Raw genomic sequence first — 25,542 nt, forward strand, 5'->3', positions numbered from 1 at the left:
GCGCTCCTGCTGCATGTCAGATCCATGCAGCCCGGGCTCGTCGCTCATTGTACGGACAGAGGAAGCCGCCCGCCTGTCCTGGGATTATCCCCCACCACGGCTGCAGTTCCTGTGTTGGATATACGCACAGAGGTCCCATTGTTCCCAGCCCACTCTGCCTAATATGGAATTCGCAAAGAACCCCATGATTTCCTGACACTGACATAGCAAAGCAGTGGAGAACTATCGGAGCCACAAGTCTCAAGCCGCAGGAAAAAAGAAAGATTTCAACTGCAACACATACTCGAAAAGTCGGGGACAGAGGCTTTAAAGGGATGAAACTGACTAAAACGAGCTGTGTTTTTACGGACTTTCAGTCGCCGACGCAAACTTGCATTCAAAGCAAGTGCAGAAAGCGTTTGAGTCAAGGGCGGACGGCTTGAGGATTTTTAACTCTCTACCCAAAAGGATAAAGGGGGAGTAAACGACTCGAAGGGAACAGCTGCCCGTGTTGTAGAAATTGCCAACAAGTTTCAAATAAGTCTTTTCAGACCGGAAGAGTAAAGTGCCTTTTCAGCTGACTGCGAGGCACGAATTCGGTAAGAAGGAGAAAGTGATTTGCGGCGGTGCCCGACCATGCCTGCCCGCAGCCCCAGACGGCAGCACGCCCCGGCCGCGAAGGATGGCAGCAGCGGCGGCGATGGCTTCAACAGCGCCCTGAAAAAGATGCTGAAGTGCGTTGTGGTGGGAGACGGGGCGGTTGGGAAAACATGCCTACTAATGAGTTACGCCAATGATGCCTTTCCCGAGGAGTACGTCCCGACTGTCTTCGATCACTACGCAGGTAAGGTTCGCACCTGGTGGGCGGCGGCATGAGTGTCTTACTGTCCTGCATCACTGTGACTTGTGACTCTACGGACTTTGAAGAAAGACAACACTGTCTCTCGCAAGATTCCTGTACGGGACGTGGGCCTGGCAAGGGAAAGACCTACCAAAAAACGTTGGAAACATGATACTTTCCGGTCAGTGTGTATGTTTAACTAATGCACAGATAAACTACAGCCGCGTGACGAGCCCCTGGGAACTTTCTTCCCGTACCTGCCTTGAGGAACCACATCAGTCTCTCTTTCGGTTATTTACGGAGGTGACAGTTAACTTAAACACAAAGACGCACTTTAAGTTAGTTAATGTGTCCCTCATACGAAAAAGGTCCCTGCTCAGTCACGTGATTGTCGTGACCCCCGAAGAAAAACTGTGAGAGCAGTGTCAAGGTAATAGATGACATACTGTAGTCTGAAAATAAGTGAAACTGATCTTTTCATCTGAAATTATTACAAGGGTGGTAGTGTCTACATATGAGTGTGATTGGTGCTTCCGGCTATTCAATTTTTTTAGCCCATCAGTGGAAATGGAAATCATCTTCTTTTTCATACTGGCCACTTTTTTTTCATTTATGAATGAGAAACTTTACTATAAAATGTATATAGGCCTAGTGTAGGCCGTCATGGCCGTCATGCCTGGAGCCCAAGGCAGTGGGACGCCCTGAACAGGATGCCTGTCCATTACAGGGCACACGCTCACTCACACAATATGGGTCATTTTTAGCCTAACCACTTGTCTTGGGACTACCAGAGGAATCTGGAGGACGTGCTGAGTGTAGATAGACACATAGCGGAGGATTCGAATCCCAAACCCAAGACGTGCGAGTCACAGGCGGCTTTGCTCGGAGTGAGACACTGAACCAAGGCAACGCCGATACGCTCTATCAGAATCAGAAGACTTTATTAATCCCGGAGGAGATTGCTCTCATTGCGACTGCACAATCACACGTAGACACCAAGACAAGAACAATACGGTATAAGTATAAAAATAGGAATGAAGTGTAAAACAGAATGGAGCACTGTGATCCAGGAGCAAGGTGAGCAATGCAAATTTAGCTGTATTTGAGAAAACATTTCTGACATGTAGCATGTAAAGAAAGAAACGGTCTTGCTGGCGACACCTTAAATGTCCCCGAAACACATTATATTCGTATCTAGGAGTGAATGGTGGCTTGTGTGGCCAAATGTGCAGTAACAGCATGAAGTGTCTGGGAGCGTCTGGACACCTTTACATGAACCAATGCTATGTGACTCTGTCAGGCTGGTTTATCACATTGCAAGTGATCTGTGAACTATTTTCTCACACTACATCCACGGCGCCGCAGAGTCTCTCCATGGTTCTCTAATCGGCCATGACAAAACTGACACATCTGGGCCATGGGCTGCCTCCCACAATGCTGCAGCCCTCGGAGGCTGATCGGCAGCAGGCTCTGGGGGCTCCGGCTGCCTCCCACAATGCTGCAGCCCTCGGAGGCTGATCGGCAGCAGGCTCTGGGGGCTCCGGAGACTGATCGGCAGCAGGCTCTGGGGGCTCCGGAGGCTGATCGGCAGCAGGCTCTGGGGGCTCCGGCTGCCTCCCACCGTGCTGCAGCCCTCGGAGGCTGATCGGCAGCAGGCTCTGGGGGCTCCGGAGGCTGATCGGCAGCAGGCTCTGGGGGCTCCGGAGGCTGATCGGCAGCAGGCTCTGGGGGCTCCGGCTGCCTCCCACAATGCTGCAGCCCTCGGAGGCTGATCGGCAGCAGGCTCTGGGGGCTCCGGAGACTGATCGGCAGCAGGCTCTGGGGGCTCCGGAGGCTGATCGGCAGCAGGCTCTGGGGGCTCCGGAGGCTGATCGGCAGCAGGCTCTGGGGGCTCCGGCTGCCTCCCACCGTGCTGCAGCCCTCGGAGGCTGATCGGCAGCAGGCTCTGGGGGCTCCGGAGGCTGATCGGCAGCAGGCTCTGGGGGCTCCGAGGGTGATCGGCAGCAGGCTCTGGGGGCTCCGGAGGCTGATCGGCAGCAGGCTCTGGGGGCTCCGGAGGCTGATCGGCAGCAGGCTCTGGGGGCTCCGGCATGTTCCTATGCTTGATTGGGATGTCATATCCATGCACATACAGTATGGAGGCTGCCCCAATGCTAAGGCGTAGCAGCCTGCAAGAACATACTGGAAAAAAAATTCTGCCTCCTTTATAGCACCAATGTAGTACCTTTGAGTAAGGTAACATAACCAGGATTTCCTAAAGCTATCCATGTATTAAATATTGTATTGTAAAGCCAAAGACAGCTTGATATGATAGCATGATGTTCAGTGTTACATGAGGTGTATTCTGTATATGTTAATGAAACGAAATCTCTGATGTACATTGAACTAACTTCTCTGGGGGGGAAGGCCTGCATTGGTAGGGGTCCCTGAGCTATATTTTGAAGCCAAAGGAGGAACGAGAGGGCATGATAGAACACAGTATCATCGGCCAATTATAATATCTTAACCAGAATTGTTATATGAATGATTTGGGGTGGCCATTTAGTCTATGTGTCTATGTGCAGATCAACAGGGGGCCCCTAGAGTGCGGGGCCTGGGGTTGTTTGCCCTTCTGCCCCCCCAACATTCTGCTCCTGCTCAGTGGCTGCTTCGTTAACTACACCTACACAGTGCCAGGTGGGACCCCCCCCCTTTAAGGGTGGGCAGGTTCTGTGTTCAGAGGAGACTTTCTGCACCACTGTTGTATTGAGCTGCTACGTTTGTGCCCCTGTTGGTGAATGAGTCTGGCCATTCTCCTTTGACCGCTGTCATTAAGAAGCTGCTTTTGGCCACAGAAATGTCCCTGGCTGGATGTTTATTGTTCCCCACACCATCCTGTGTGACATCTTGACGAGCAGCGTGTGAGAATCCCAGGAGGCCGGCTGGTCCTGAGATGCTGGAACCGCCGTATTCAGAATCACACAGACCAGGAGTCTCAGTCATTCTGCCGCGCTGCAGCACAGTGACCGAGCCACGTGACCCTGTCGGAGTGATTCTGTACGTATTCAGCTGCAGCACAGTGACCGAGCTGCTCAGAATCACACAGACCAGGAGTCTCAGTCATTCTGCCATGCTGCAGCACAGTGACCGAGCCGCGTGACCCTGTCGGAGTGATTTTGTACATATTCAGCTGCAGCACAGTGACCGAGCTGCTCAGAATCACACAGACCAGGAGTCTCAGTCATTCTGCCATGCTGCAGCACAGTGACCGAGCCGCGTGACCCTGTCGGAGTGATTTTGTACATATTCAGCTGCAGCACAGTGACCGAGCTGCTCAGAATCACACAGACCAGGAGTCTCAGTCATTCTGCCATGCTGCAGCACAGTGACCGAGCCGCGTGACCCTGTCGGAGTGATTCTGTACGTATTCAGCTGCAGCAGTGTGATTCACTCTTTGGGGGGGCAGCCACTTTTTGGTATGTAATGAAGGGGCCAGTCAATATACTTTTGAATGTAATACGATTTTTTAAGTTTTAAATGGACCTGAGGAAACTCTCCTTTATGACATAAAATGCCGTTGTGTAGGATGCAGGATGCAGAGAAGCAGGCATGATTGTCGCTGCTGTTACTGAGACTGAGCCAAGTTGGGGGTGATCAGGACTCAGCTGGACGTATAAGAAAAACACTGTATTTCACGTCATGACAAATTTCACAGCTGTCTGAAAGACCCTCTTTATTTTATAAATATGCTGAGGTTCTGAATGCAGCTGAAAACCAGTCATAACCTTAATGGGCAAGAGATGAGATGGAACTTTATTGATTTTTGGGGGGAGACTCACCTGGCGTCAGCTTCTTTCGCTCATATCAAACCGAGCTCCGTCACTGAACTGCTCTTCAGCACAAAATACTAATGGCTGGCAGTATTTATGCAACTGCACTGTAGAAAAACCAGACTGAAGGTTGGTGTTGGCTTTTCCTAAAATCCAGTACCTTGCACTTGTGCAATAATCTCCAGGCCATTAGATGACGAACGTAAACATTCGTCCGGACGCTGGCTTTTTTGTACTGGCGGTACTTTTTGCTGGTTAAAGTCTGACACGTTTATTAAACATAAGGATACGCCAGATGAATACAGACCGCTAACTTTTGGGTCATAATACGCCTCTCGTGAACATTTTATGTGCACTACTAATCTGCTTCCCAAATTGTGGGCGTACGTAAACGCCCGTATAGTACCGGAATGCCGGCGTCTGGACAAATGTTTATGCCCGTCACTAAAGCCCTGGTGATTATAGCGCATGCGCCATATAATGGCGATTACATTGTTGATGTGATATCGTGTCAGTTATTATACTGGAACATTAACAGTGGTACTGGGAATTATCATGCCTCACATAAATGGGAGTCACGCGTGACTCAGCTGAGATTCTGTCAGTAACATATTTCAGAATAACTGTACTCATTGCATTAAAAACAGTTTTCTATCTTGACATTTAATCCTTTTCTCTGTTATATTGGATTTATTTTTTAAAGAATGACAGATTTGGGCCAGCTTTGATTTTACGTAGCTAAGTATGAATGTAATAATGAGTCGAATTAACACGCAGCTTACAGTACGTTCACCATTCATACGGTTTGTGTGGTATTAGACCATGGGAGTAGCCGCCATTAAATCTGAGGGGGACACATTTACCATAAAATATTACTTCACCCAGCGCTGTTTCTATTGCTTCGCGAAAGAATCCGTTCCACTTGATCGATATGAGAATACACATACGGCATCTAATTCATTAAAAATTTTCTGCGGGAGGGTCCCCAGACTCCCCGCCAGTGTGTGCCCCCTACATTCACAATGCTTCTGACGCCCCTGTATATGACTATCTACTAGAGAATGTGTGACAACGGGCATACTGTATGCGTCATGGAAGGGCATGTGACAACGGGCATACTGTATGCGTCATGGAAGGACAGTCCTCAAAAGGTATGCGCAAGACTTCCCTTAAGCAGAATTTAGCTCCAAATGCCAGATGGTTTGGGGTGAGCCAGCGTTCACTATGCTCGTGTTCTCCTGCTCCAAACTCAGCTACTAGTGTGACTTTACAGCTTTTTGCTCCGCCCCCCTCACCCCCATCACTCTGCAAATTTTATGTACAAGCCACCCCCATTTCATTGTATTAAAAGTGCCATGCCAGGTGTCATGCCAGGTGCCATGCCAGGTGCCATGCCAGGTGTCATGCCAGGTGCCATGCCAGGTGCCATGCCAGGTGTCATGCCAGGTGCCATGCCAGGTGCCATGCCAGGTGTCATGCCAGGTGTCATGCCAGGTGCCATGCCAGGTGCCATGCCAGGTGCCATGCCAGGTGCCATGCTGTCAGGTCCCAGCATTGCCAGCTACGCTCATACTGCCCCTGTTACTTTATTCTTTTGTTAGGCCATTAATATATTTCAGGTTCATCAGAAAAGTTTTAAGTCTCTTGCAGCCAGTATTGCTCATAATCTTCATCAATAAAATAGTGTTGGCATTTCAGGTCCAGCAAGTACAAATCCACTCCAGGATTGTGTTTCTATCAACCACTTGAGTGCTCTGTGACTGTGACTCTTCATACCCAACATTGTCAAAAAGATGGCGGTGGAACAACTGATGACAGAAAAGTTGAAGGCTATCTCAGTAGCCTGGCTCAGGTTAGACGGCTGCTGAGGAAGAGGAGGAGGTTGCTGGGCTTCCTCACTGTGCACATTGGGTCTTCCAGGACGCCCGGGTCCGTCGGTCAGTAGCCTGTGCGGTGGGGAGCTGCTCTCTCTATTCCTGTAGTAGTAAGCTGATCTGTTGGGGCGGGGGGAGCGTTCTGTGGAAGCTGCGTCTTTTTGCTGCCGCCTGACTGTGACCACACACCCGTGAGCAAACTCATATAAGGTTTATATAGTGATTATATTTAGACTCGGCCTGTGCCATCCCATATCCAGCAGGGGTTTGTAGGCTGCACTGTCCTCCACGCTTTTAATGAGTAGATGAAGCAGACTGAAATTTTGCTGGCCAGACAGCGGCGTTGCTCATAAAGTCAAATTAATCAGTCTCTGTCACCCTTTTCGATTCACATATATAATATATTTGCAAACAGTCAAATGAAAAAAACTCAAACATGAAGTCTGTGTGATTTTACTGAGCGGTCTGCCGCTTCGCAGTGGTCTTGAATTTAAATGTAGTTAGATTTCTTTGGCTCAGACTGTCATACTGGTGGTTACTGGTAACCAGGCAGGTGGGAGCTCATTTCCAGCATGTATATAAGCAGTAAGATGCATAGTAATGGAATGATGCTCTAAGGGACGACTCAGAAGAAGCGCCTCTTGGTCTGATTTCTAGTGTACAAATGACATCACAGGGATTTAGATTTTGCACTGGTATGTTATAACTGGTATGTTATAACTGGTATGTTATATTTGGTATGCTGTTGTGTGTATATGAGAATGCCTGAGTGTATATGCATGTATTTTATTGGTCACACATAGCGAGTGATTAAGAGATTTTGGAAAGATACAGAGAATAAAACTTTGAAAATGGAGTTTCACATTATATGACATTAACCTCCAAGGTTTTCAACAGTCATTAAACTTTAAAATGTTACTTCTAGGCTAATGTAAATCAATTACAGCTAAACAGCCCAGTGATAAATAATGAATGTAGTATATGTATATTATGAATGATACATTGTGGAATCCATGGTAGAAAATGTTCTTTTATCGTTGTGGGTGCTGTATGTATAATATTTCAGAGTGGGAAACACAGTCCCTTCACAAATCCAGATCTGGAGATTTTTCTGTGTGTGTATGTGGGTTAATTCTGGGTTGAGTAAATTGGTCTCTCTAAGTTGACCATAGTTTGTGTGAGAGGGACAGTCAGCCCTGGGGTAGCTGGGTTCAGAGCTCAATCAACTGCCAATCATTAGTAATCAAGTCATACATCGGAATGATGTCATTTAATCTGATGCTCCAATAATAAGGAGCTCCAGTCTCTCAATCCATGGTAGTGTTAATAAAATATTATTATTTTGGTAGTAATCAGGGAATGTGTGTCGCCTCAAATTCCATCAGCACTAAGTCAGCCAGCATCACACAGGGCAAGTCATGAACGGCCCACCACCTTTATTCACTAGGTGTCGTGCGTGTACAGATACACATTCGTGTTCCTCCCTCCTGTGCACTCCGAAGTGGTTCTCAGCTTAAAGGGTGCACTTTGTTGGCAGGCAGCCATTTGCATGCCGTAGTGAGCGTCATGAATAACACTCTGTTGTTTAATACTAATACTGCCGTCTTAGCATGTTAGCCTCTGCCTGCCATAATGGACACTTTGTGCTTGGAGACTGAAATGCTGCCACAATCATTTCTTTATGTGACGTTGAACTCAAACTCCTTATTTCAAGGGAAGACAAGCAGGATGGGCTGTAAATGGCAGCTACTAATGGTTCTTGTTCAGTGCGAGTTTATGTCATGGTGCTTTTGGATGTGAACCGTGTCTCTAAGCTGAACAGGCTCTCTGTCTGTGCAGACGAGGCCCACAGATTACTCCTAAATGGCAGTGGAGTAACTATATATTGGGCAGTCCTGCCTAGGAACCCACAAATGAGGTCCAACCTGTCCTGACCCACCGCAGGATCTCTGTAACGACCTCCTGTGTGGATCTGAACCACAGTCGCCTACCTTGGGGACTTGTTTCCACATGTTGTCAGAGGTGATTAAAACAGCGCCTCTAGGAAGTCGCTTATATCATTAGCCCAGCAAGGAGTCTGCTAGCAGCATGGATTCTGTGCATGATAGTGGTGAGGGTGGGGCCCCTGGTCTGAGAAGCTGAGGGCTCTCCATCTGTCAGTGCACATTTAAGGATTTAACCTTGTTAAAGTGAAGAAAGCAGCTTCCCAGAGCTCTGTTGCGACATATGCTGGGTCCTCCGCTGTACGTTGGCCGGGACGGAGTGCATTCTGGGAATGCGTCTGTACCTCGTCACACGTGTGGGCGTACTTGCCCACTCATTCTCCAGGACGTTGTCGTGACAGAGAATGTATCACCGTGTGATACTGTGCTATTGTTCACAATTAACATTGTGCACTTACAGCTCACACAACATTTCCCTTTGTGCTCTTTTGTCGCTCTGTTTAAGCCACTCTACTTCATATACATACAAGGCCTACACACTTCTGTGCAGAAGCCTTTCATGTGCTTCAGGCCTGTAAGTTAGCCACAGATTAGCTTAGCTCAACGTTGCTATTTCCAAACCATGAACTTGTCTTGATAAAATAAATCATTCATGTATTTTTGAAATATTCTTTTTCTGAACTTAACAAGGTACAGTCCCCAGCCCATAACCTTTTTTTTAACATCGTACTTTATGAGCTCAGACAAGGTCACAAACTCCAGGTAAACAAATGAGAGATTCTGTGCAGACATGGCGGCCGTCTTGTATTATCACAATGAAAACTGATGAGTACAAGAAAATAAAAAATGTTACACTGAAAATACCAGCTAAAGCTACACTCACTGGCCACTAGGAACACCTCACTGGCCACTAGGAACACCTCACTAGCACGGACTCGGGCGGGTTTGGAGCAGGGACGTGGCATGACACAGGCACAAAAGGTGGACGACCCACTGGCAGCTCCAAGAACAAAAACAGGGTTTACTAAACAAAACAGAAAAGACTACGAACACAACAAAATCAAAAGGAGCACGAGGAGTCAAAAACTAAAGTGGATAAACAAAGACTGAATAACAAAAAGAGAATACACATCTAATACTGAGAAGATCAAACCATCTAACATCTCAAACACAATCAACGAACCACTGGGGAACAGACCAGAAGCAGGGACTTAAATACTGAAACCAAAACTGGGTAACAAGACTAACACAGGACTGGTGAGACTAATTAACAAAGACTGGGAAAACAGGGCACAGGTGAAACTAATTAACTCAGGGAACTAAAACAGGGAAACTAAGAACTAGACCAAGGAACAGGGAAACAGAAACTAATGCTGGGAATAACAGAGTTAGAAACACAAGCATGAGCACGAAGAATTTAACCAAAACCAAATTCAAATCAAAAGACACAGGAACTAGAAAAACTCAAATGAAACACTAGGGAGCAAAATACAAAAACAAAGGTAGCGGGATTTGAACACGGGACAGAAGGGCTCATAGACAACCAGATGCTCAATGTGTTGAGCCATGAGGCCAACAGGGAACAGGGGTAAACACAAAGACTAACATGAAGGACGGGATGACCAGCAACACCTGCGGGCCAAACGGGGAAGGGACAGAGTGGGACAACAGGAGCTGACCCTGACACTCACTGGCCACTAGGAACACCTCACTGGCCACTAGGAACACCTCACTGGTACTGGGTCAGAGCCCCTTTTGCCTTAAGAACTGCCTTAATTCTTTGTGGCACAGATTCAACAAGCTACTTGAAACATTCCTCTGAGACTTTGGTTCATGCTGAAATGATGGCATCACACAGTTACTGCAGATCTGTCAGCTGCACCTTCATGATGTGAATCTCCACCACATCCCATAGTTGCTCTATTGGACTGAGATCTGGTGACTGTGGAGGCCATTTGAGTGCAGTGAGCTCATTGTTCAAGAAAGCAGTCTGAGATGATCTGAGATGATATGAGCTTAGTGACACAGGACATTATCCTGCTGGAAGCAGCCATTAGGAGCTGGGTACAAAACAAACAACAAAAACATTTTCTATTATGACCATCAAAAAGCTTATGAGGACTGGAGTTTTTAATGTAGAAGACGACTCATGTCATCGTGTCCATAGCTTGGCCAGGAAATATTTATCATATTTTTGACTTTAAGTGTTTACTTCTGGTTTGAACTGTTTACTTTAGGTTTGAAGATGGAGACTGTTGAACAGTTGAGTGGATGAATGTGTATATAGTTTCTGTAGTACAAATATTATGGATGCAATATTTATATACAATTCAAAATATTTTCTTTTATAGTAACCATTTATTTAAATTCTGTGCTGCAAATAATAATTTGCATAGAAAGTGTAGCTGACAGTTTTAGTTTCTACATCACTATGACCATTGACTGGTTTATTTCACAAATATTTGGATTAAATTTTTCTATAATTAATTTAAAGCGACATATGTTTTTCTTTTGGTCTGTGTCCCTAATTTTTTGTTTTAAGTCTTGGCTATTATTTTTTGTTTTACTTTAACTAGGGGGGGGGCAATCTTTTCCAGAAACAGCTGTTGTGTATGTAGGTTTTCGCAGTAACTGTGAGTTGGATGAGGACCAATGTACCCCATCTGCTGGAAGAGCACAAAAATTAGAAACACTACGTGTGATTCTGTCAGTTTTCTGATTAGTTGACTCAGTTGACTTACTAAATGCTTATCCCACATGAATACTACATTATTAAGACATACATGTTACATTATTCAAATAACCATAAATGAATGTTTCTCTAAATAAGGAGTTAAACCGTTATTTTTTAGTGGATTTTATAGGTTAGGATTAGAGTAGGGGTAGGGTTCGGGTAGGGTTCTGGTAGGGTTAGGGTAGGGTTCGGGTAGGGTTCTGGTAGGGTTAGGGTAGGGTTCTGGTAGGTTTAGGGTAGGGTTCGGGTAGGGTTAGGGTAGGGTTCTGGTAGGTTTAGGGTAGGGTTCTGGTAGGGTTCGGGTAGGGTTAGGATAGGGTTCTGGTAGGGTTCTGGTAGGTTTAGGGTAGGGTTCTGGTAGGGTTCGGGTAGGGTTCTGGTAGGTTTAGGGTAGGGTTCCGGTAGGGTTAGGATAGGGTTCTGGTAGGTTTAGGGTAGGGTTCTGGTAGGGTTCGGGTAGGGTTCTGGTAGGGTTCTGGTAGGTTTAGGGTAGGGTTCTGGTAGGGTTAGGGTAGGGTTCGGGTAGGGTTCTGGTAGGGTTAGGGTAGGGTTCTGGTAGGTTTAGGGTAGGGTTCTGGTAGGGTTCTGGTAGGTTTAGGGTAGGGTTCTGGTAGGGTTCGGTTAGGGTTCTGGTAGGTTTAGGGTAGGGTTCTGGTAGGGTTCGGGTAGGGTTAGGGTAGGGTTCTGGTAGGTTTAGGGTAGGGTTCGGGTAGGGTTAGGATAGGGTTCTGGCAGGGTTCTGGTAGGTTTAGGGTAGGGTTAGGGTAGGGTTCTGGTAGGGTTCGGGTAGGGTTCTGGTAGGGTTCTGGTAGGTTTAAGGTAGGGTTCGGGTAGGGTTCTGGTAGGGTTCGAGTAGGGTTCGGGTAGGGTTAGGGTAGGGTTCTGGTAGGTTTAGGGTAGGGTTGGGTCATACATACAGTACTGAGCTGTATGCTGTCTCTGGTTTTGATCAGTACTTATTGCTTCCTTAATGGCTGCGTGTCGCACAGCCTCTGACCTTCTCCTCTTCTGCTTACCTCTTCCCATCTTTCCCTTTCTCCCCTTCTCCTAGTCCTCCACCTCTGCCCTCCCTCCACCGTTGCAGTGTGGTTCCCGCTGTTTACATGGCTGGTGCTGTTGCAGTTTGGACAGCATGGGGCGGGCTCTGTGGTGGAGGGGGGCGTGTTATTGTTTTTCCTGCGTCACCCCAGCCCCGCTTTCCTGTTGGCCGTGACCGTGATGTGCAGCTGGCCGGCCGCCATGTGCTGCTCAGCAGGGTTTCCCGCCCAGGTGGCCAGGGGCAGTGAGAGCCTACAAGCAGAACAGCGCCGCTCCTACGAGCTCCGATCCATCTCCTGAACAACCTCGTCCACAAATTCGCAGTAAACCGGTCAGCCTGTTTTTACTAGGCATTGACTACCTAGCTGCCTACTCAGTGTGGATGTGTTCGCTGAGCCTTTGTTAATGTGCTTTAATCCCAGTCTGTTTATTACACTGCTGTTCCAACCATTCCAGGTTTACTACAACTATACTTTGTGGCCAAAAGCAGTGAATGTGACGTGAGTTTCGTCAGCGACAGGCTGCCTGTCACTGCCATGTGCTGCGAAAGGCGCTTTTGATTTAGCCGGAGATCCCTGCAAACAGGCAGAGGCCTTTGGCCAGAGACAGCGATGAGTCACACAGGAAAGCAGGACCGCCATTGTTTATTAGCCACATCTGCTTGCAGCGCTAACGCGTCACCAAATGAACCACTCACATTCGCATTAGCGTAATTTCATAATTTTGATCTGCTTGACTTGTTTCCCAAGGCATGTTTGATATTAAGGTCACATTATTTTCATAATGATGACTGTTGTGGAAAGTAGACCCAACAGATGCGTGCGTATGGAGAGGCATAGATACACACATCCACACACCCACACACCCACACATCCACACATCCACACACCCACACACCCACACATCCACACACCCACACATCCACACATCCACACACCCACACACCCACACATCCACACACCCACACATCCACACACCCACACATCCACACACGCCCACACGCCCACACACCCACACACCCACACATCCACACACCCACACACCCACACATCCACACACCCACACATCCACACACCCACACATCCACACACCCACACATCCACACACCCACACACCCACGCGCAAAGTTTAGAAGAGCAGATGTTTATGCTGCACTTGGAGCCGGTATGTAATTCTGCTTAGAAAATTCTGCCCCACATGTTGCACTGAATAAAATCTCTTCTTGTGTGTCAGGCAGCTAAGGCTGCATTTTCTCCCTCTAGATTGGGGTCCAGTCAGCATTTCCCTGTACAAGGTTTACAGCCAGGATTTTAATTATACTCTTAGTATAATTCATTACACCCACGTGCAGTGCAGTGCATTTGAATCGTGGCTAATTTTAACTGAGGCGCTCTTGCTTCTAATTAAATGAGAGCTCTGTTGGTGACAGGAGTATTTCTTGGCACCTAACCTTTAGTAAATAACAATATTAATATTTTTTTCCCATGTTATGCAAATCAGAAGGCTTATCTTTAGCCCACGGTAATGCTGAAGCCATGAGCCGAGGCGATGAAGCAGTGAGAGATGATGCTTGAGTGTCCTGTATGTATCACTGGCAGGTTTGCAAGCACGTCACGCAGTGAGTGTCAAAGCTGTAAGGGGCAGACCTTCCAGAAGAGTCTCTCCAGTACACGACGTGCCCAGGCAAGCTACAACGATTGCAGAGAGCATAAAGCACCCCATAAGCTTTTGTTGAAATGAAGAAGTGGTATTTCATTTGCAGTTTGTACTAGTATACAGGAATTCATTACTTTTCACATTTGCCATCTTGCTTTCCTTTTGAGATACATACAGATGAAGGCAAATTTAAGATCAGAGCGCAGGATCAGCCTTTTATCCAGTGCACCGGAGCAATTTTTGGGGTTAAGGGTCTTGCCCATTACTCAGCAGTGATTTGACTGTTCTGCCGACCATGAGATTAGACCCAGCGACTTTCGATCACAGGCACTAACTGGCAGAGCTACATACTACCCCCATGTTTCCTCTTCCGGATCCTTCAGGAAATCCAGACTCAGACTGGGCCTTAGTGAAGTCGTATTCACCTCGATAACCTTGAAACTTCTCCTTGATAAGTCACACGGTGAGCCAGCAGGGGCCTTGGTCTTTGTGATCACGTTAAAGTCCTTCTGTGAAGATCTGCTGGCACAGCGGTTAAGGAGCAGCACTTGTTCATGAAAGTTCACATCCCATGTGAGGTCCTTCTGTTTCACCACTGGGCAGCTGCTTCACTTAAGCAGCTCCAGTCACATTTCCTGCTAAACAAATGGGACAAGTGTGAAAACGTGAGGTTTGCCACTTACTCTGCAACGAATGCACTGCCATTTTAAGTGTGAAAATAGCACAGGCGTAACATAAAAGGCATACAAAACAGAGGCGGCAGCATTTGTTTTCATTGTGATTTGTTTTCATTGTGATTTGTTTTCATTGTGATTTTTTCCACTGTGTTCCATTTACAGCATTGTCTGATTCATCAGAAGGAGCAAATACCAATTTGATTAGAAAACTGTACTTCCCGTTTTTTTCCTTTTGCGTGTTTATATTAACACACATTCCGAAGCTGGGGTCTCACATGGACAGTAACCAGTGGTCATTTTTGTTTGATACAACCACACTTACAATCTTAATACTATTTATTCTTTCCTAAATAGTCCAAGTTTAGCTTCAGCCACACTGCTGAGTACTTCAGCGTTTCACTGATGATGCCCCACGATGTGACAGCGCTTCCGGTCCTCGTTGAATCAGGTTCTACGTTCTGTAGCTGCTACGTCACACCAGAGCCTGGCAGCTGGCTGCGGGATGTCTCAACGTTCTGACTGGAGTCCTCATGCCTGTTATCGGGCACCTCCACCAGCTAATCCCCACACCTCCACCGGCTAATCCCCACACCTCCACCGGCTAATCCCCACACCTCCACCAGCTAATCCGGGCACCTCCACCGGCTAATCCGGGCACTTCCATCAGCTAATCCCGACACCTCCACCGGCTAATCCGGGCACTTCCATCAGCTAATCCCGACACCTCCACCGGCTAATCCGGGCACCTCCACCAGCTAATCCGTGCACCTCCATCGGCTAATCCCCACACCTCCACCGGCTGATCCGTGCTTGGCTCGCCCAAGTTTTCCACAGATGCCGCAGCCCCTCACCCCCCCCCCCCTCCCCCTTTCAAACAAAGGAGCACGTCAGTCATAATAAATCTGTTTGAAGTGTTTTCAGTGTTTCATTTGTTATTTTAAAAGTATATTTAACAAAAAAACTGTTTTTTCTCCACCCTAGTCTGGACAAGTCGCTGTGTGGGCTGGTTTCATTTCTGCTCAAGTGCTTAATTTGTCTCCATTGAGCTCAGTTTGGCGTGATTTGAATTATCCAATCAGGAGTTCGGTTAGGGCTAATAAATGAAGCAGTCACTGCGAATGAAAAACTGCAGAGGCACACAGGCTGAGGAGACCTGTCGTCCTGTGGATGGGTAACGATACCTGGGGGACACTGACTGGAGAAGCCGGGGAACTGGTGGCATCACCCAGGATACTGCAAAACTCTGGAATTCCGTGTCTCCCAGCTGGAGGCTGAGGGTGGAGCAAACTTCCAGACTTCAGGTCTGCAGCTGCTGCCGTTGCGTTGGAGACAATGTCAAGGGAGCGAGGCCTCGCCGGTGGAGGGAGGGGCCTCACCAGCAATGGGAGGGGCCTTGTCTGTACAGGGAGGGGGCGCATCAGTGAGGGGGCTCATTGGCAATGGGAGGGGCCTTGTCTGTACAGGGAGGGGCTGCATCAGGGAGGGGCCTCACCAGCAATGGGAGGGGCCTTGTCTGTACAGGGAGGGGCTGCACCAGGGAGGGGCCTCACCAGCAATGGGAGGGGCCTTGTCTGTACAGGGAGGGGGCGCATCAGTGAGGGGGCTCATTGGCAATGGGAGGGGCCTTGTCTGTACAGGGAGGGGCTGCATCAGGGAGGGGCCTCACCAGCAATGGGAGGGGCCTTGTCTGTACAGGGAGGGGCTGCACCAGGGAGGGGCCTCACCAGCAATGGGAGGGGCCTTGTCTGTACAGGGAGGGGCTGCACCAGGGAGGGGCCTCACCAGCAATGGGAGGGGCCTTGTCTGTACAGGGAGGGGGCGCATCAGTGAGGGGGCTCATTGGCAATGGGAGGGGCCTTGTCTGTACAGGGAGGGGCTGCATCAGGGAGGGGCCTTGTCTGTACAGGGAGGGGGCGCATCAGGGAGGGGCCTCACCAGCAATGGGAGGGGCCTTGTCTGTACAGGGAGGGGGCGCATCAGGGAGGGGCCTTGTCTGTACAGGGAGGGGGCGCATCAGGGAGGGGCCTCACCAGCAATGGGAGGGGCCTTGTCTGTACAGGGAGGGGGCGCATCAGTGAGGGGGCTCATTGGCAATGGGAGGGGCCTTGTCTGTACAGGGAGGGGCTGCATCAGGGAGGGGCCTTGTCTGTACAGGGAGGGGGCGCATCAGGGAGGGGCCTCACCAGCAATGGGAGGGGCCTTGTCTGTACAGGGAGGGGGCGCATCAGGGAGGGGCCTTGTCTGTACAGGGAGGGGGCGCATCAGGGAGGGGCCTCACCAGCAATGGGAGGGGCCTTGTCTGTACAGGGAGGGGGCGCATCAGTGAGGGGGCTCATTGGCAATGGGAGGGGCCTTGTCTGTACAGGGAGGGGCTGCATCAGGGAGGGGCCTTGTCTGTACAGGGAGGGGGCGCATCAGGGAGGGGCCTCACCAGCAATGGGAGGGGCCTTGTCTGTACAGGGAGGGGGCGCATCAGTGAGGGGGCTCATTGGCAATGGGAGGGGCCTTGTCAACGGTGGGAGAGGGCTAGCCTGCAGTGGGAGGGGCCTCGCCTCATCTGCCCTTCCTCCTGTGCGCCATCAACACGGGCTGCAGTATCCACGCACTTCCCCACCTCAAGTGCCCCCCCCCCCACTGACCGCTGCCTGCTCCTTCCAGCTACATCCATCAACACGACAAATGAGAAGAGATAAAGCTGAAGCTGGAGTTGCTTCTGTGGCCAAAGTGCTGCTTCAGATTCAAGTGAAAGTTACCCTGCTGTACACTATAGAGATAACCCTGCAGTGCCTCATTTTTGGATTAAAAACTCTCCCCGACACAGTTTTGTGAAATTCATCATTCTGGGGGGCCCTCCTGGGGTGGCAGACCAACATCCCAGGCCTGAGGCCTGAAACTCACTGGAACTTTCTGTTTGCTTGCAGTGAATGTGACCGTGTCAGGGAAGCAGCACCTACTGGGACTGTATGACACTGCTGGACAGGTGAGTCACCGTGGTCTGTCCTGTTTGTGGGTTTCTTGGTTCTGATGGCCAGACGGTGCAGGACCATGTTGCGCGAGAAGCTGGCGGCTGTGGCTTGTAGACCTTCTCGTGACGTGCCAAAGACGTCAAACCTCCTGCTGATAGGCTGGCAGCATGTGAGGCTGCAGCTGAGAGGTCCGTTTGGTGGGCGTGGCCCAGCACCTCCCGACGGGGTTCCCAGGCCACAAGGGCAGCCAGTTTGGTATGTAATGAGCCACGATCCGGCAGGGCGAGGTGCTGAACCTTAATTCTGTGGATAGATTTGAGGATTGAGGAGATATTGCAATATGCCACACATAGCCAAAAATGCTCAGAACCTGTGAAAGAGGTCCCACAAGAGACTGATCCAGAGGGAATCACTGTGAGAATTTGGGCCCAAAATGAAGACTTCCACAAAAAACAGCAGTAGTTTTTAGATTATAATAGGAGCCCAGAGGAAACTGTGTATGCAAAAGGAAAACATAAAAACACAGCGTATAATAATAACAAGAGTATAATAATAATGATACCTCACCTGTTATCGGGAGTAGTGTTTGGCTCTATTCCTGTGATCGGAAGGTCGGCAGTTCAAATCCCCGGACTGGCGGAGAGATGTTACTCTTCGGCTCTTGAGCAAGGCCCTTGACCCCATTAACTCCAGAATCACTGACTGATTCGAGTCTCTGATCCTCAGTTGTACACTATGTTAGACAAAACTGTCTACTGAATAAGTTCATGTAAAATATATCATCACAACTAGGTATTACAGTGGTTTATAGGGCAACATAGCAATCGCTTAACAATGTTGTTGTTCCAGTAGTGCATTATTAGGTGTCTGCGACACCAAAAGCATGATTTCAGTCTGTCTGAAAGACAAAAACCCTCATACTAGATTAGTGATGCGCAAAAGTGTTCAGCCTGTGCCTATAGTGGCCAATGAGCAAGTGGGGAAACAGCTCAGCGCTAAACAAATCTGGTCCTACAGCTGCTGCTGCTCTTGGAACCGTCGTGGATTAGGGCCACACTGACGTGGATTAGGTCCTGCTCATTAGTGTCAGGCTAATTAGCGTCACAGGCCTCAGAGCATGAGCGCCTGCCAGTACCGTAGGGGGTGTCACACCTAACGCGGCGTGCTCAGAACGGGGGCTGGGAGGCTGCCATGCCCGCTGAACGCAGCTGTGTGTCCCAGGGAGTGTGGCCAGCTTCCCCCAGGACGCCGTGAAGAGCACTGGAGCAGAGCTCGGGCGTGTAGCAGGCCTTCGTCACTTCCACATGTGCATCCAGTGCTGCAGGCCGGCTTCCTGGGTGTGGAGCGAACCATTGTAAGGGATGTATCGTGTTTCTCCATTGTCTAGGTCAGGAAGACAACAGGCTGACCTGTAAACGTGTCTGTGTGTGTGTGTGGATTAGCTTTATATTACATTGTGGGGACCAAATATCCCCCCACAGTGTGATAAAAGCCTGTAATTCACAAAGATTTGTGAATGCAATCAAAAAAACAAAAATGCCTTGTATTTCGTTTGGTTCCATATGGTTAAGGTTAGGGCTGGGTGGGGTTAAGCTCGTCATGATAGGGTTAGAGGTGAGCTGCCACTTCTTTCTCCATCAGTGAGGACGGCTTCTCTTGAAAGTTATGACCAAATTTCATATCGCAGTTTTACTTCACTTTCAAAGTTGACCTCCAATAATCTTCAGATGACCAGGTTTTAAAAAATGTGAACATTAGCTTATGTTTAGGATTATTTTAAGTACCCATGAAACTATGAGGTATAGTTGGAATTGTTACCAGGTGTTTCTGTCCCTATACACTAAAACTGAAAATGTACTCTTTGTTTGCTTTAACAGGGATATAATAAAAGCACAAAAAAAACACATGCCTAATAATTAAGAATTACAAAATGAATAATTTGTGGGTTATCCATAACAGAATATGCTGTAACCTTATAAAACATTGACAGGCCACCAGACAATTTTTAATGCAGGGTCTTCTGAATTATGGCAGGCCTTGGCACTTGCAGTGTTAGCTGGGTAATTGCAGGCTTTGGCACTTGCAGGGTATGCTGAGTGATGGCAGGCCTTGGTGCTTGCAGTGTTAGCTGAGTAATGGCAGACCTTGGTGCTTGCAATGTTAGCTGGGTAATGGCAGGCCTTGGTGCTTGCAGTGTTAGCGGGGTAATGGCAGGCCTTGGTGCTTGCAATGTTAGCTGAGTAATGGCAGGCCTTGACATTTGCAGGGTATGCTGAGTAATGGCAGGCCTTGCCGCCTCCTAGGATTGCTGGCTTTGGTTCATCCTCTGGTCCCTGTTGTTTTCCTCAGGAGGATTACAACCAACTCCGGCCCCTCTCCTACCCAAACACGGACGTGTTCCTCATCTGCTTCTCAGTGGTCAACCCGGCTTCCTACCACAACGTTCAGGAGGAGTGGGTGCCCGAGCTGAAGGCGTGCATGCCTCACATTCCCTACATTCTCATTGGGACCCAGGTGTCTACAGACAGATTTTTAACAGTTTTTATGGTTCTGAACAGTTGGTGTGTTGTGTTGGAGAGGGTGGTAACGCCGGAGATGGCAGCTGTGGAAGCCCCGTTTATCTTCTGCCCTTATTTAACATTAAAGGGTAACTCTGCAAACACATGCCTTTGGTGCTTTAGTAACATGTTTCCTATGCCTTAGATTGACCTACGAGATGATCCTAAGACACTTTCGCGTCTGCTCCATATGAAAGAGAGACCTTTGACGTATGAACAGGGCCTCAAGCTGGCAAGAGAGGTAAGCTGGAAGGAAGTGACCTTTGCCCTTCCTGCCCAACTTCCTGTTGTCTGTCAGCATTTCCTGTTCACCCTGTTGGCTCCTTCCCCGTTGACCCCTATTTCTCTGTGTGCAGATCGGAGCCCAGTGCTACCTGGAGTGCTCGGCGCTGACCCAGAAGGGCCTGAAGACAGTGTTCGATGAGGCTATCCTGACCATATTCAGCCCCAAGAAGCAGAAGAAGGGCTGCTTGAGCTGCTGTACTGTTTCATAAGGACCCGATCCTGATGGGCAGCCGGTTCCGTGCCTGTTTCGGGGCGCTGGGTCCACACCTCTGGGACTGTCCCTTAATTCCACCCTAGGGTACATGCACACTAAAATACACTGTCTCACACACCGTCCCAGACACTCCCACGCACAGAAAGACAGACAGACATGCTGACAGCTCCACTCTGACGGCACAGTAAAAGACACAATAAGTCGCACATGGACACACACAGGAAAACACACCGTTACTCAGACAAAAGTGAACATTGAGCCGCAGGCTCACTCCGCTACACATATCAAAACTACCCAAAAACTTCACAAACATACTGACGTTCACCAGCAGACATACAGGCAGACAGAAACACTGACCTACAAACACCCTCCCCCTTGTTCCCAGCCCAAGAAAAGTGAAACAGAGAGTGCCTCATTCAGGACTGTCTGAACGGACCCTCTCCCTCCCCCACGCCAAAGACAGTGAGCCAAAGACTCCAGGGAAACTATGTGGCCTTGTTTCTGCCGCAGCATAATCTCTGTTTTCGTGCGGCTGTGAGGCCTCCGTCCAAACATGACTCTCTCCCTCAATCACTGGTCAATGACCTCATGACCTCACACCATAAAGAGTTTCACGAAAATGATAGTCATTAAGCAGATAGGTTTTAATTTTCATTCTCTCATATGAGTAAATTATCCTTAGGGGGATTCCTGTTTTGGAGGAATACTAAGCTCTGTAGTCCTTTGGCCTCAGCTTAGTTATTTGAATCCAAATACAGGAACTCCAGTCAGTCACTCTTCATAGGACCTGGGAAACAGGCCCCCAGTCACTACCTCAGAGCCAGAGCTGAGATCCAGTTGATCACTACAGTCCATGGAACAGTCAGAGAGCGACCAGAGTTACTGTGGACATGTCAGTTAAGCACTGGGAGGAGTACCAGAAGACCACAGAATGAGTCCCGGCAGACCGCAGAATGAGTCCCAGCAGACCGCAGAATGAGTCCTGGCAGACCTCAGAATGAGTCCCGGCAGACTGCAGAATGACTCCCAGCAGACCACAGAATGAATCCCGGCAGACTGCTGAATGAGTCCCAGCACACCGCAGAATGAATCCCAGCAGACCGCAGAATGAGTCCTGGCAGACTGCAGAATGAGTCCTGGCAGACCTCAGAATGAGTCCCGGCAGACTGCAGAATGAGTCCTGGCAGACCTCAGAATGAGTCCCGGCAGACTGCAGAATGAGTCCTGGCAGACCTCAGAATGAGTCCCAGCAGACCGCAGAATGAGTCCTGGCAGACCTCAGAATGAGTCCCGGCAGACTGCAGAATGACTCCCAGCAGACCACAGAATGAATCCCGGCAGACTGCTGAATGAGTCCCAGCACACCGCAGAATGAATCCCAGCAGACCGCAAAATGAGTCCCAGCAGACCGCAAAATGAGTCCCAGCAGACCACAGAATGAGTCCCGGCAGACTGCAGAATGTCACATTTTCAGTTTTGCCAGTGATGTAGTGCAAATATCTGCCACAGTGCTAGAATGTGTGATTTGTTTTTGATGTTCTTTTTATGTTTTGAACACTTTTGAAATTTCACTGAATCCCACATCCAGAGTGCTGGCAAATGATTACAGGGAAAAAGAAGTTGCCCCATGAAGTGGACCTGCTCCATTGGTCAATTTTTTGTGCTCAAGGGGGCAAGACATTCATTATTAAAGAGGAAGACCACAGCTGACAGGGACGGCTGATTCAGCCTGGTCTTTGATGTCACCAAACACACAGGAACATGTGGGTTAGAGGCGACCTACTGAGGTCTTGTCTGACAGCTCAAACTGGCAGTGTACTCTGTGTCCACAAAGATAGATCATGTCATACAAAAAAGCTCCTTGAGTGGGTGCTGAAGTTAAACCCTTCAGAACTCTCTGTGAAGACTTCAGTAGACAGACCAGTTTCTCTGTGTTAAGTGCTTTTACATTTATTCCACTAGTTCATTCCTTTTTTTCGTGTGACCTACACACCCTTTCAGGCCAAAGTACTGAAGAAACACATAACACTGGACTATATGCTGCAGTTCATCTAAGTTCTTTTTTATTCAGCTGCTTAGGAAACAGGAATATTTCAAGTGACTTAAATGCAGTTGGTTGTGATCTGTTGTGACTGGAGCACTAAGTACCTCATTCAAAGGCCCGGCAGCCATTCCTTCTTGGAATGGGAGACGTCAGCCCTCGGGTCAACAGCTCACACAGCTGCGCTTAACACTTCAGACTCGATTCCTCCCAGTCCTGCTCACTCGTGAGCCGCAGCTTCGCTTCCCAGGGGCGGGACGGAAACTCAGGGCTGCCTTCAGTCAGAGCTTCCTGCCTGACACACCGGGGACTCATCACTGGAATTAGCCTGGGAGGCTAAATGCTAACTGTTTGGCTCTTTCTGCACCTCTGCAGTGATGTCACGTCCTATAAGCACAGGAATGAGCCCGGGACTCTAAACCCGAACCTGCACCCCTGTCCTCCCCTCTTCTGGGACCTTAAGGACCTCCCATGGCAAGACTGAAGAGTTCATGTGCATGAAATGCTGCAAAGAGTCATGGACCTACTGAAGAGTGCCTTAATTAGCCAGGAGGAATGAGTGCCGTTCATCCTAATGCCAAGTGCCGGCCCGGCGTAGGGGTGCAGAGCACACAGCAATGTCACTTAGTCCTGGTGTCCATCAGTGCCATCACTAACCAGACAGCCTTTGTTTTCATACAGGCTTGTGCCACCATGCTAGTTTCTGCAGTTGTCAGACAATTATATTATTATTAACTTAATGGTATTTCTTAATGAGGTTCATTTAAATAATGTGAACATTGTATTATAATGAAAGTGAAAATGTTAATGATTGTTATCTTCTGAAAGGTTCGGCGCTCTGGGATCAGTCGCAGAGGTTTGTTTTACATGCATAGTCCTGCCACCTGAATTCTTTGATGCTGATGGACTGTTCTTCAGAGTTTTGTGTCAATCATGCTTTGAATGAGATATTCAACACAAAAATAGTCAAGATTGTGTGGCATGTATTTTTTTGTGGGTACAGCGACACCGGCTTGGGCAGACGGTTTGCTGGTGACCCCTGAAAAGAGCTCCTCTTTTTTCTGTGTGACACTTTGGTCACCTCCTTTCACCTCCTTCGTGTGCTCCATTGGGGTGCGCCATTGCTACGACAGTACAGACAGGCCACCTTGGTCTATGTCCTGCAGGCTCTGATGAGTCAGGTATCCTGCCCCAAGGTCCTTCAGCCCCCCAGAGCTCACAGGAACGTTCCCGCCCTCTGAGCTTCACTCCAGCTCTGAGCGGCTCTCTTTCTCTTATCTGTCTTCTTGTTTGCGTTGATTCCTGTGCTTTCATTTGTCTGTATGCAGTATGTTGGCCATGAAAGGAATTCTGCTTTGCCTACAGGATGTAAAGGCTGGATGAACAGTTTTAAAGTGAACTCAAGAGCAGCCTGTGTGCGGCAGCCTCATGTGCTGAGCTTCCAGGAAGAGAGAAGCATGTCCCTCCTGAGAGCAGCTTAGCTGCTTACGTGCCTCATCTGGACGAGACGCTTCTTCCTCTGTGTGTCCTCTGCACTTATAGGCCTGGCCTGAGTTTTCTATGCTAATGCACAATACTTTATTCTTCCAGATTCAGCCCTGCTGTCAAGCCCAATTCGACTCGAATGTAACAAGTGTGATCTGGGTTTGTTTAATATGCCGATGCAATTCCTTCCCCTGTGTAAGCTGTACATTTGGTGCACTGATGATTTGAGACGAATTCACAGCCTGGAGTGCCCTGTTGCATAAATAGATAAGAGCAATTAAACATTTAATGTTTTGTTGGTGCCCGTTGCTCTTTGTTTTCACACATGTGAGATACTCAATCTCCATACCTTTGTGGCTGTAAGAGTTTAATGATGCTGGAAGAAAAATCCTGGTCTTTCTTTGAACTGGGAGGGTGGTTGTGGAGATAACCTGTCTGCTGACTGGGAGGGGGGTGGAGGTCAGTACAGAGGGGTTTGGCTGCAGGGTAGGTCAAGAAGAGGCTTTTTTGGGAATTAATCGTGTGTGGGGAGGGGCTGCCTTGATGACATCATGCAGTAAGACTCGCTTTTCATGCAAAGTACCAGGATTTAGTTTTAGGAGGCACTGATACTACTTGCCAGTACATTGTCTAAATGCATAGAAACAAGATTCGGGATACAGCTCATGTAGTATTTTAAGAACCTTGATTAGGTAACTGGAAGACGACTACCTGACTGTAGGCTACTTCTGTAAAAGTAACCTGTCAGTAATATTTAGAAACATAAGTGTAGTTTGCTCTTTTACTTTATTATCTCTTCTGCGCTTTGACTGATTCGGCTCTGGGCAGCTTTCTAAGGCTCACAACACACCTGTGATCAGAAGGTTGCTGGTCCTTTAAACCCCAGTTGCTCTGGGTATTGTCTCACCCGGCTTTCTCTGAAAAAGAACACGACTTTGGATACAAATGTCTGCCAAATAGGTTAAAATGCCCACAAGGTCTATAGATGCGTTTCCAGTTTTTCTGCTCAGTCACAAACATCATGAAAAACACAACAGCATTGCTGTATCAGTGACTTGCGTAGTAGTAGTACATCTGCTGTGAGAAAGTATCTGTGAGTGACACGGCTGCAGTGTGGAGCCTATGTGCGAGAGCAGCCATACTTCTATGTGTTTGTGAGTAGCACTGCTGCAGTGAGAACATGATTTTACCGCAGCGACTCTCTCCCATAACTCCTGGTCCCTAGGGTGTAAGTTTTGCTGAGTTTTTGCTCTGTTCAGCTAAAACTCTCTGTACCTCCTCAGAACCTTGTCTCCACCTCCATACATCTCCAGTACTGCAGCCTGTACTGTATCTGTTTAACGCTTCACAGAGACTAACGTTTCTGTTTAAGCGCTTCACTGTGCTCGAGCCCGCGCGCTGATTCAGGTTCCGCTTTCGCTGAGGATTGCGGGCCAGTACAT

The 25,542-nt window shown here is 48.5% G+C and overlaps 1 protein-coding gene across 1 annotated transcript; it reads left to right on the forward strand.

The window, feature by feature from the left end:
* rhoj (ras homolog family member J) lies at positions 1–24,394 on the forward strand. The gene is made up of 5 exons (XM_023812960.2): positions 1–823; positions 17,473–17,531; positions 19,867–20,031; positions 20,221–20,316; positions 20,432–24,394. The coding sequence occupies exons 1-5, from the start codon at positions 616–618 to the stop codon at positions 20,567–20,569; spliced, it is 666 nt and encodes a 221-aa protein (XP_023668728.1). The 5' UTR covers positions 1–615; the 3' UTR covers positions 20,570–24,394.
* Positions 24,395–25,542: the final 1,148 nt, after the last annotated feature.

The sequence above is a fragment of the Paramormyrops kingsleyae genome, chromosome 19 (genome assembly GCF_048594095.1).
Source record: "Paramormyrops kingsleyae isolate MSU_618 chromosome 19, PKINGS_0.4, whole genome shotgun sequence".
NCBI lineage: Eukaryota > Metazoa > Chordata > Actinopteri > Osteoglossiformes > Mormyridae > Paramormyrops > Paramormyrops kingsleyae.

What these genes read in the sequence shown, in the direction of transcription:
- rhoj (XM_023812960.2), top strand. Translation starts at nt 616, where the DNA reads ATGCCTGCCCGCAGCCCCAGACGGCAGCACGCCCCGGCCGCGAAGGAT. An exon ending in TGTATGACACTGCTGGACAG is followed by an intron (nt 17,532 to 19,866) that starts GTGAGTCACCGT and finishes TGTTTTCCTCAG; the next exon opens with GAGGATTACAACCAACTCCG. An exon ending in GCCTCAAGCTGGCAAGAGAG is followed by an intron (nt 20,317 to 20,431) that starts GTAAGCTGGAAG and finishes CTCTGTGTGCAG; the next exon opens with ATCGGAGCCCAGTGCTACCT.